The sequence below is a fragment of the Dermacentor silvarum genome, chromosome 2 (assembly GCF_013339745.2).
Source record: "Dermacentor silvarum isolate Dsil-2018 chromosome 2, BIME_Dsil_1.4, whole genome shotgun sequence".
Taxonomy (NCBI): domain Eukaryota; kingdom Metazoa; phylum Arthropoda; class Arachnida; order Ixodida; family Ixodidae; genus Dermacentor; species Dermacentor silvarum.
Window position 1 is genome coordinate 258,872,392 of NC_051155.1, and position 12,381 is coordinate 258,884,772.

Consider the following 12,381-nt stretch of genomic DNA (forward strand, 5'->3'; position numbering starts at 1 on the left):
TGTAGAAACAAAACAAAATGAAGAACAAAGTGTATGTGGCAGGCAATCAAATATTCAAAAAGTAAGATTCTTACACTTTATACATAGTATACCATCAGTAATGCGAGAGAACAAGGAAGTATTTAAACAAGCACATAATACCAATCAGTGTACAAAACATTACACAACAAATAGGAGAAAGAATTAACAAGAGAGACTAAAAAATGAGTAAGAAATATCGAGACCGATAGGAGAGCTAAGTACCGTACAGGAGTGTTAAGAGCTAAGCAATTCCTAACCTTTTTCTTGAGACGGTAAGCCGACCTGCATTCCTGAATCATATTAGCGATTTCTCGATTATTATTTAGGAAATGAGGTACTAGCTAGGCGAGTGTTCGAGTACCATATTTGGTTCTAAACATAGGTGTTCTAAGTCGGTTATGCCTAAGGTGATATTGTGAGTTGTCAGATGACAAAGATGTGGGCAGGGTATTTGGGTCATGCAAAATATCCTTATGTGTATACATAGCAAGCCTTAATTGGAATAGCTGATCTATTTTGAGTATGTTTAGTTTGGAAAAAAATGGCGCTTTGTGGTCGTTTCGTTTAAGGTTCTCTATGCAACGCACAGCTCTTCTTGTAAGTTGTCAACCTAATTAAATTTGTCTTAGTAGTTGTACCCCAGATTAGAAGACAGTAGTGTAGATGCGAATTAACAAGGGCATAGTATAATTGTAGTTTTAACCATTTTGGCACCGAGGTTCTGATGTTATACAATTATGAAATTGACTTGCACATATTTGCATGGAGCTTGTTTACATGAGGTGTCCAGCTCAAGTTCTCTTCTAAGAGAACACCTAGAAATTTATAAGTAGGAACCCGTTCGGTAGCACAGCCTTTAAATCTAATACAAGTACTATAGTCATCAGGCTTAATACGGCTTTTAAAAATAATATACTTAGTTTTTTTTCTACATTTAGTTGAAGCTGATTTAAATTCAACTAGTTTTATAGTTCTGTTAACCAACTATTAGCGGTCATTTCAAGTTGAAGTGTTTACCTGTGAAAAAGAGACTTGTGTCGTCTGCATAGAGAATTATGTCAGGGATTCGCTGGTATATTCACAATATCATTTATACAAAGAATAAAGAATAATGGTCCAAGGATGGAGCCTTGTGGTACGCCATATCTTATCGGTTGTGATTGGGAACGGTAACCATTTAGACAAGTAAACTGCACCCTGTTGGATAGATAATTGCGTACCAGATTTAATACCAAACCTCTAACACCGTAGAGAGGGAGTTTCCGAAACAAAATGGGATGCTTAATGGGATCAAACGCATTTTAAAGTCTAGAAATAATCCAAGAATATATTGCTTATTATCAATATTAGTAAGTAACTTTTCTTTAATATCCAAGAGTGCCATTTCAGCTGATTTGCCAAATTGTTGCCTGGTGAGCATTTGGTGGTCGCCAGGAACTTCATTAATCCTGATTTTAGTGTACATTCTAAGACTTTCGAAAACAGAGGTAGCACAGATATACGCCGGTAGTTATTTAAGTCATTGTGAGAGCCACCTTTGTGGATGACTACTACTTTAGCTATCTTCATGCCTTCAGGAAAGGTGCCCGTGGCGAAATCTTGATTGCAGATATGCTGCAGTGGGCCATATAGTAATTCAGCAACATGTTAATTGGATCAGCCTTAATGTTATCATAACCAGCAGCAGTATTTTTATTTAACGATTTAAGGTATGTAACTATTTCTAGTTTACTACATGGAGTAAAAAATAGATTTTGCGCAGGGAGAAGAAATATATTGTTCACCGTCATTTGTTGTGTCACCTGTCTGACCTGCTGCACCTGAAGGAGGAAATGATCATTGAATTTATCCGCTAGACTGAACTCAACGCCGTCAATGGTTAGTGTCGTAGGAAGGCTATCCTTTGATTTCCTTATGAGCAGACGTGCCGAGTTCCAGGCTTTCCTGAGATTACAGCAGACCTCAGTAAATCTAGCCTGATAATACTGAATACGGGCTCTCTTCAAATCCGAGTTTAATTTTCGCGAACATTTTTGTATTCATGTAGTAGAGATATGTCTCTTAGTCTAATGAAGTTATGGTATAGTTTATCTCGTTCTCTAATTCTGTTGTAAAGGTCTCTGTTAATCCATGGTTTCCTAGACTTGCTGCGTCCTTTATAGTATTGGAGTGAGAAGGCAGCATCATCGGAACTCTTTACATGTTGCAGGAACAATTCATACGATAAACTAGGGTTTTGCTCACTGTACACGTCACTCCAGTCAATACTCTCAACACTAGCATGAAATGTAGACAAGGCTTTATTCGCATTGAAGGAGCGATATGCAACATCAGCATCGTGATCATTTTTTTTCTTTGCCGCAGGGAAAAAACAAAATACTGATAAGTGATCGCTCAGATCATTTGTTAGCACACCAGGATTTACGTCACTTCTATCATGTTAGTTATGCATAAGTCTAGTAGTGTTTCACTTGCTGTTGTTATTCTAGTGGGCAGTCCTATTAAGTTTGTGCATGAGAATGACTCGATTACATCTAGAAATTGTCGACTTTGTGGGTTGTGCAATAGCAAATCAATATTAAAATCACCAACAATGACAATAGGCAAACTCCTTAAGGGCGCATATTCAGAAACCGTAGTTATAAATCCAAAACATTCGTGCGTATCCCCTGATGGGGGGCAATAAACTGAGACAATCAGAGATGTTACACATTTAACGGCAATAGACTCATAATGTGCGCAAACGGAACAAAATTCAGGAAGCACCTCATATAACACATCTTCTTTGATATATAATGACACTCCACCACCCCTACGAGTCGGTCTATATACACCTTCATGTTTATATCCTTCGAAAAATACTACATCGAACGCACATGAGTACGAAGTCTCAGTGAAGGTCAAAAAATGAAACGTATGATCTAATGAATCAAGCAGTACATCAGTTTGTTTGTCTCAGACTGGTACATTTAAATGGAAAATCGACATTCTGTCCTGCTTCTTAAAATTGGGGCACTGCACAAAAGATTTAAAAGATTCAGCATCATATATGGCTTCATGGAAGATAGCTATGATAGCAAAACTCGCAATTGAAGTAACACAAGTGATAGAAGAGAATAAGTCATTCAGCGAATCTTATCAAGGTCGCTTTCGCTGTCAATGCGCAGTGCTCGATCACCAGGCATCTTGCGCACAAAAAACTTGCCGTTTTTTACCACGCGAACTGATAATGATACTCCACAGCCTTTGCCTTCATTAGCCAGAGAAGTTTCTTGTTCTCTGGCGATATTGTCAAGGAAATACACGTCAGAGCTAGAGGCTTTTAGTTCGACCTTCTTAGCCATCCACTGATCACGGGTGGCACGAGATACGAAGCGGACGAGCACGACAGGAACTTTGCCAGTTTTTGGCGGAAGTCTGTGCACGCCTTCAACTTCGGAGCTAGATAATTCAGGAAGGGAAAGCTTAGTTGCTAAATTATTCAGCTTCCCGAGCAAATTTTCATTCTGGGTGACAGGTAAGCCATGTATTTCAATATTTTGTCGTCTGCTGTATTGCTCTAGGACATTAACTTGCTTTTGCAACTCAAGAACGTTCATGTTGGTATTAGATGATCCGGCAGAATCTGCCCTCTTCTTAAGGGCGGCTATTTCAGTTGCTTGCTTTTGCATTTCAGCAAGCATCGACCCATGTTGATCAGACGAATGCTGAACAGACAGCTCGAATTTGTCCACTGTATTCTTTAATACCATTAGTGCATCCACCTTGCTTTGTATGTCAGGTATTTGGGCCAGTTTCTTATTAATTTCAATAAGTATTTTCTCGAAGGTCAATTCATGCTCGCCGGTGTGGCTCTTTTCGCCACGTGCCCTTCGGACCGCCAAAACTAGGCATGTTTTGCACTTCCATGTTTTCTTTGCGGTATCGTCTTTTTTGAAGGTCGTCTTGCTCACACCCGAGCAAGCTCCCAGGTGATAGCCATATTTGCATTCAGAGCAGGTTGGGTATGTACCGCTTTCTAAAAGTGGCTCATAACAAACAGGCATCGCACTCGGACATATTTAACAGAGCAAAATCAGACTTACGGCAACAATGGTCAATGAAAGGAAGCTACAAAGATCAACAGGAAGCTATTGCATCAGCGCCTGCGGCAGTTGCAGACAACGACAGTTTTAAGGAAATGTAAATACATTGTACACCAACCTGCAAAGTCAGACGATAGAAGTTAGTCACGAGCCGGCTGTTTCCGTTGCTGCCACCGCTGAGCAAATGGTCCTCCGGTGCCTGGATTGCGCCTTTTTGTAGAGGCGTCTTGGTGACGGAGGCCACGTTGGGGGCGCTGTCGATTCTTGATACGGCTCCGGAATTCTTGATATGGCGTTAAGTGAAAGAGGCAGCGGGCACCGATCAGTAAGCACACTTTGGCCAGTAACTGAAAAGTCAGACGATATAAGTTAGCCACGAGCCGGCTGTTTCCGTTGCTGCCACCGCTGAGCAAATGCATTGAGTGTGGTACCGCAGCACAACGTCGCCCTCCCTCCCTCCCATACCCCCACGGCCTTTCGCGCGACGGAAGTCGCGCTTGCTTTCCGCCGTGCGATCGCTCTCCATGATAGCGCGCGTCCCCCGCGTGCTTTCACTCGCACATACGGCGCGCGGCGACGATTTTATCGCCCTTGGACTTTATACGGAACTTCACGGCGACGGCGACGATGACGACGGCGACGCCGACGGCAGAAATCCGCTTGAAGTGTCCATATAATTGCTATCGCAATAAAGAAAAAAGACACCGCATTCACGAAAACAGAGGGATGCGTGTGCAATTACAGACTGGCCGAGATTGGGTCGTATTGTGACGGCATCATGTGCCCAAAAGCACACGAAGGAAGGAAGGAAAGAGGGGAGAAGGAAAGGCAGGGAGGTTAACCAGTTTAGCACAACCGGTTTGCTACCCTACACGTGGGAGCGGGATGGGGGAGAATGAAAGATGGGGAAGAGAGAAGGAGAGCACATAGCACAGCACACACATCGTCAGTCACAGTCCGTCACTCTTGCGTGGTACGTGACATCACTGTCACAGCCGCCTGCCCAAGCCCGTTTCTTTTAAAAACCTAAGTAGTCCTTTCGTCGCCTTCAGCTGCGATGTCTTCTGTCGACGACATGTGAGAATCGTTTCGACTGAAATTGGTCTATTGTCAAGGTGCGCTAGAGCATGCGCCAGGGACTGTCTCTGAATATTATATTCAGGACAGTCGCATAGAATGTTTTCCAGTGTCTCCTAACAAAGACAGGCATTGCAAAGAGCGTTCTCGGCCATTCCAATGAGAAATGAATAAGATTTCGTAAATGCCACCCCTAGCCATATGCGATAAAGCAGAGTGGCCTTTCTTCGGCGGAGTCCAGTTGGCATACAGAGATGCATAAAAGAGGGCAGTTGATATTGACGATTGCTCCGGTTGGTCTGGCTGCTTGGTGCGCACCATAGAAAAATCGTGATCTCCTGTACAAGCGCTCGAAGTCTGCTAGCTGCATCGGACCGTGAAAGTGGTATGGCCTCTTCCTGTGTGTTTTCAAGAGCTGCCCGAGCGGCATTATCGGCGTCTTCGTTCCCTATGACGCCGTAGTGACTTGGCAGCTACTGAAACGTCACGTGGTGTTCTTTCTCATGTGGTGTATCGAGTAGGCATCTAATATCGAATACGAGCTGTTCGTATGGCCCGCGACGCAGAGCTGATAGCAGAGATTATAGGGCTGCCTTTGAGTCACTGAAGATTGACATTGTCGAGGTGGTTCCCGATTGACTAAACAAAGTGCAGCGCGCAGAGCAGCTAGTTCCACAGTTGTCGATGTCGTAGGGTGGTCAGTCCTAAAGCTGATGGTAATAGCTCTTGCTGGGACAACCACAGCACTGGACGAACACTGGAGGTTTGTGGAACCATCAGTATAAATATGTACACTGTCCGTATACCTCTCGTGCAAAAGAAGCAGAGAGAGTTGTTTTAGCACTGGCGACGACCAGCTCAGGTTTTTTCCTGGTTCCTGGTACGCTGAGATGTACTGTGGGGCTAATAAGACACCAAGGGGTATCGATGGTTTAGATGCAGCGGTGAAGCCCGAGGGAAGTTTGTCGTTGTATTTGACGATAGTTTTAGAGAACGATGCTTGGCGCCTGTCTGAAGGTAGTGTTGCAAGGTGGTGATAGTGGGCACGTGCAAAATGTCTGATGTGCGTTCTCAGAGCTTTCACCGTAATGTCAGTTTGCATCGGATGGTCCCGAGCAATCGCAATTGTTGCCTCTGTTGACGTGCATCTGGGCAAACCAAGGCAAACTCTGAGTGATTGAGCTTGTGCTGCCTGTAGAACACGAATATTTGTCTTGCAAGTGTTGCTCAGTACAGGTAGACTATATTATAGAAAACCGAGAAATAGCGCTCTGTAGATTTTCAGCATTGCGTCTACTGACATCCCCCACGTCTTTCCTGCCAAGTATTTAAACAACTGGGAGGTCAGGCGCTGGTTCGTGTAGGCCACGTCCTCCTGGCATCGGCTGCCATCGTGCAGGTTATAATAAAATAAGCGACAAAACCATTCCAAGATTATCGACATAGACGGCTCGCCGCGTCTAAAGCGGTGATCACGCGCTCCAACGTAATTGTCGCTCCGGCTCCGCGACGACACATCCAGGCGCGCCATGATCGTACAGACCAAACCTGGAACACCATGTTTCGATCGCTGCAGCATATGCGGCACAAGGAACGTGCCGCCTAACGGGGCTTCGGCAGTTAATCAAGACCCCGCATTTAGCAACGCAAGCCATTAGCGCTGCCGCCGGTGAGCGGGATTTTCGTTCAAGGTCATAGCTACGGTGCCGCTCTCAAGTTTTATCCGAATCCTTCTGCCTGAAAAACACGATGGTAAATTAAACTTCAGTGAACAGCATTCTGATGTGTTGCAGACCGGTTACGACTTCCGGAAATCCTTTATCTCACGAATGTTTTTCCGAGTACGCTTCTATTTTTCTGTCTTCTCCGTAAATATCTCGGTTTTGCCGCCTGGCTATGATGCATTCTTAAAAATTGCGTACACCTATCTAACCACATTTTCCCAAACAAAACTCAAGAGCTCTATCTTCATGTTGCATCGGCTTACGAAGCCACTTTTAAGGAGCATTGTTTTCTATGAACGTGTTCTGGTTTTAGCGTCGGATCCTCGCAAGACCATATATGGTTGTGCATAACAAAATTATTTTCCCTCTGATGCGCCTGAACATGCGTTTCGGAACACGGCATCTAAATCTAACGATAACTTTAATACGAGAAATCTGTGCAGTATAGCACAAGAGAATCCCTACTTGTATTGCAATATACAGGGTGTCCCAGCTATCACGCAGCACGATTTAAAAAAAGAGGAACGGCATTACGCTAAGCCAACCTAGTGCGTATTGTTTCCACTACAGTGGAGCAGCCGCCAGTAATTTTTTCATTACTGAAATGTAATTGTAATTGTAATTGTAATTAATAATGAATTGTAATTGATTATCTAACTCGAGTAATACTGTCCTAATTATCAAAGTGTCAATGAGTGGTCAAAGTGGCAGAATTGCAGCACGACTGGCTGCTCGAGGCACTTTGCATGTATTCGCGGGCTTCTTTCATGCTCGGAAAAACACTTATGTAGCACCTATTGAGCAACGGAAAGCTGTATCGGGAGTTTTTGAGTTTTTCATGTTCCTCTACAACTTTCTCATTGACACTTGCATAATTAGGACAGTACTTTTCGAGTTAGATAATTACAATTAATTAAATAAATCTCAGTGACGAAAAAAATACTGGCGGCTACTCCACTGTACTGGAAACAATACGCACTAGGTTTACTTCGCGTAACGCCGTTCCTCTTTTTTGAAATCGTGCTGCGTGATAGCTGGGACACCCTGTACATGCACTATATAAAATCTTTGAAGCTCGTATTTTATGTATAGAGAGATTGTACACATTAATAAATCAAACGAAACACACCGCTCTTTCTTTAAATCTGGCGCCATCGAACTATGGACTCCCTTAATTAATGGGCATAGGGTAGGGCACGAACTCTGCAGAAAGTGTTTTTGATGCTTATAATGAGATTGCGTTCGCATCCCTACTGCACAATTCCTACTGGATCTCTTTTATCCGCATAAGGTATCAAATACTTGCCTAAATTGCGCTCTTTCCTCTCGTGTTTCTCCATTTTCCCCGCACCTTGCGGTGTGCATTTTGCGCAGTATACTACACAAGTTATTATCATCATCATCAGCCTATATTTATGTCTTAGAAGAACTTTCTGTGGGCCTAGTTGGTGCATACTTGATAAACTTTTTATTGCGCAAACAAGAGATAAGGCACAAAAGGGAGGTCAAACACAAAACAGGCGCTACTTTCAACTGTTTTTTCCACAACGTCGTTATGAAATATATATGAAAAAGACACATGCGCAGAAACGTACATGAAAATTTAAAAAAAAAAATACCATAAGAAAAAAAAACACATGATAAAGACAATGTATAAGAAATGGCTGACTAATTGACATGCGCGTCGATGTATGTAAACTCTTTTGCGTAGGGACTTAAAGAAGATTCACTGATGCAACCTTTTTTATGTGATAAGCTTCCAGTAACAAGCGGGCCTGCTCATTCTGGCTCCTACCAAGAATCCTCGCGTTAAAAAATAATGCCTCACATCCGCAAGAGTTCACGTGATCCGCCAAATGCGTTCGCTCCTTCTTTTTAATATTCAAGGCGTGTTCTGTAAATCGGTCATTAACACACCTTCCTGTTTGACCGATATAGCTTTTGCCACAGAGCAACGGACAACTCCGCAGGTGCAGCTGAGATCGGGCTCTTACGGCAACCTCGCCTTGTTTCGCCTGCTGTGGCTATGCGAGGGCAAAGACGCTCAAGTTTGTTGGTAGGCAGAAAAAACCACTCCAACTTCGTGCCTATTGGCCACCTTCTTGAGGTTATGCGAAACTTTGTGGATGTACGGAACAACCTCAAGCGCACGTTTCTTCCCGCCGAAATGTTTGCCCTTTTTTCCTTTCTTAAGAGCGGTTGCTGAGGGTCTGTAACAGACCCTCAGCAACCGCAGAGATGACTGTTTGAGGGAAACCTGCCACCAGCAGTTTTTTCACCTTCGCCTGGAAGCTGTCTTGCATCGCGTGGTGGCACGATTTCCTAAACGAGGATTCGAGGCAAAGAGAAGCTATGGCTCTTTTCACTATCTTAGAGTGAGAGGAGTCAAAAGGTAGGATCCCCTTCCTAGCCCGAGGTCTATAAGACCAGCACACATGTTCGTTATAAAAACTAAAATTGATGTCTAAAAAAAGGAGGCAGTTCTGCGTGGGAAGTTCGTGGGTGAAGGTCAGTCCCTTCCCATGCCGATTAAAAAGGTCTAAAATCACTTCAACTTGATGTCCATAAAGGCCCTCCGGCTGTGGCTTTAGCAGAACTAAAAAATCATCTACAGATCTAAAAACATGCAACACCTCCCCGCCTTCTTTAAAAGCATGGTCAAGTGTGCGGTCGACCTGGGATAAAAAAATGTCGCATAAAATTGGCGCCACACAAGAGGCAATGCAAATGCCCTCCCTCTGCAAAAAGAATTTTTCGTCATAAGATACGAAAGTGGGTGCAAGTAGGCCTCTAACAAAGTTATAAAGTTACTAGTACTAATGCCCACTGTGTTCTGGAAGGCAACCTCGTTGTTTTCAGCAATACACTGTTTAACAGATGCTAGCAATTCATGCTGGGGTACGAGTAAAAAATGGTCCTCGACATCAACGGAAAAGGCGTATCCGAGGTCCGGTCTTTCCTTGAAAAACAGGACCACTTCATCCGATTTGCGAATAATGAAAGGGTCTGAAATTTTCAACTGTTTAAAATGTTTCAGCAAAAACATGCTAACGCAGTGCTGCCAGGATCCTTTTTCACTCACGATTGACCGGAACGGAATATTGTCTTTGTGGATTTTAGCTGAAAAAACACTTGCAGCGCGTTTTTAGAACATTTGTTGAGGCTGCTAGCCAAACGAGTCAGGTTAAGTTCCTTGCAAAAATGCTCGAAATCCTTCTTCGCGCGCGTTGCTTTTACCTTGATTTCGTTGAAGCTCTTGTGAATTGCTTGAAGCGCCTTGTCTTTGAACTCGGCATTAGACAGGACGACGAATCCACCCTCTGTGTCCGCCTGCAGCAACGACAAACCGTTTTTTCGGAAGTGTGAGACGACTTTTCCAATGGGTAACATGTCTCTTCGTGGTCTGTGTTGGGATCCAGCGAGGCCATCCACACCCTGTAGAAGGCAACTTTCGGTGGCCTCCGCGCCAGCTTTTCTTGCAACTCTTCTATTTATTGCCAGGAGCTCATGTGCTCGAACATCAGGCAAATTTTGGTCCTTTCTTGAGCACTGCTGCTACGTCTTCGGGTAAGTTTACCCCGCCAAGCACAACCAAGCCGTTGGTTTCTTGACCGTGCGTCTTAGGCTTCATTCACGTCGACTGAAGCATGTTGCGGAGCAACCCTTGCCATGACGCTTCAGTAATCCGAGCTACCAAAGACCTGATGCGCTGCAGCTTTTTTTTTTCTGCAACCCACGGAAGATCACTGGAAAAGCAGATGATGCGTAGCCAGTCCTGGTAGAGCCGCACTTGACGCCAGAGCGGAGAATCTTGCAGATGCGCTTGACATGACCCCAAGACGGACGCACGTTGCCGAATAGGCAAGACAGCTCGGTGGGGATGATGGCGTTCCGGATACAATATGCGTAAAAGCTAGAGCGGCATGTAGCTGTGACGATGTGGGTGACAAACAAGTCGATGCTGCGATGTGCACTTGAATACGGAAAAGACGGGCCCGATGTAGAAAAAATATGGCTTAGAAGAACTGTCTGTGGGCCTAGTTGGTGCATACTTGATAAACTTTTTAGAGCGCAAACAAGAGACCACGCACAAAAGGTACATACCTCGACACGCATGTCAATTAGTCAGCCATTTCGGATACATTGTCTTTATCATGTGTTTTTTTCTTGTGTTTTTGTTTTCATTTTCATGTACGTTTCTGCGCATGTGTCTTTTTCTTATATATTTCATGACGACGTTGTGGAATAAACAGTTGAAAGTAGCGCCTGTCCTGTGTTTGACCTCCCTTTTGTGCCTTGTCTCTTGTTCGCGCTCTAAAAAGTGTCCACTGCAAGGCAATCGCCTCTGCCATTCACTTTCAGTTACTCCTGACCTGCGCCAGCTGACCCCATCGTATGGCTGAGTATTGCCTAATTTCGTCACACCACCGAATTCTATGCCGTCCTCGACTTCTCCTGCCACCCATTCTGTAACTCTATAGACCACCGGCCGTTTACCTGCCCTACGGACTACATGATCTTCCCAGCACCATTTGCCCCCCCCCCCCCCCCCTTTTAATGTCAAATAGACCATCGGCTTCCCACGTTTGCTCTATAATCGACACCACTGTCGTCCGGTCTCTTAAGGCTGCGCCTAACAGTTTTCGCTACATAGGTCATTGCGCCGTCCTTAACTTCGTCTCAAACTTCTTTGTCAACCTCCATGTTTCTGTTTTATATGTTAGTACCCGTATAATACAATGATTGTTCACCTTTCTGTGCGCAAGCTGCCGGTCATGACTTGTCAATGCGTGCCGTATAGCTCCAATCCATTTTAATTATTCTGTAAATTTTCTTTTTGTAATTTGGTTCCACTGTATGTGGCCTAAATAAACGTACTCATGCGCAGATTCTAGAGGCTGACTACCTTGTATAAATTCTGTTTGGCATTTACAAATCCTGCTTGTTAATTAGCAAGCGAACATTTACAAGTTGATATGGCCAATAAAAGTACTATCCGTACTTCGTATGGCTCTCTGCTTCCTCGGACGAAACTGCGACTTTTTTTTTTTTTACAGAAATAGCCACGAAGAAGTGCTTGGAAAATGGCACGTGGTTTTTCAACCAAACAATGAATCGAACGTGGACCAACTACACCCTCTGCGCACCGGATCAATACATACCTTCCGAGAACATATCCATTTTTGAGGTGAGCTTCAGCGGGTTACCGCTTTTTTTAAAAGGCGTTTTTTTTTTCTATTTCTTAACTGTTTGATACTTCTTTTCATCCGTGTTTTTACTTTTATCTTTCTTTTTAGTGCCAGGATGCATACACAGCACTGCGGTCAGTCGCAATCTCACGAATTTGTTTCCCACAGTTTCATTGAGCGAATCAAAACTTTTACATAGTGTCTGTGTTTATTATTATGCAACGCATGATTATATTCCAAACACACTGTACCATGGGCATCTGATTACCCGCTGCCTTTCGTACA

At 43.9% G+C, this 12,381-nt stretch overlaps 1 protein-coding gene across 12 annotated transcripts in view; it reads left to right on the top strand.

Annotated features, from left to right (window-relative positions):
- Positions 1-12,381, top strand: part of LOC119440814 (parathyroid hormone/parathyroid hormone-related peptide receptor-like) — a 1,097,515-nt gene that overhangs the window by 615,029 nt on the left and 470,105 nt on the right. For 11 of the 12 annotated variants that reach the window (XM_049662649.1, XM_049662651.1, XM_037705691.2 and 8 more), the window contains exon 4: positions 11,965-12,095. The exons of the other annotated variant lie outside the window; for it this stretch is intronic. In XM_049662649.1, the coding sequence (XP_049518606.1) occupies positions 11,965-12,095 (131 nt within the window). The remainder of the gene's footprint in view (positions 1-11,964; positions 12,096-12,381) is intronic. 12 annotated transcript variants of the gene reach the window in all.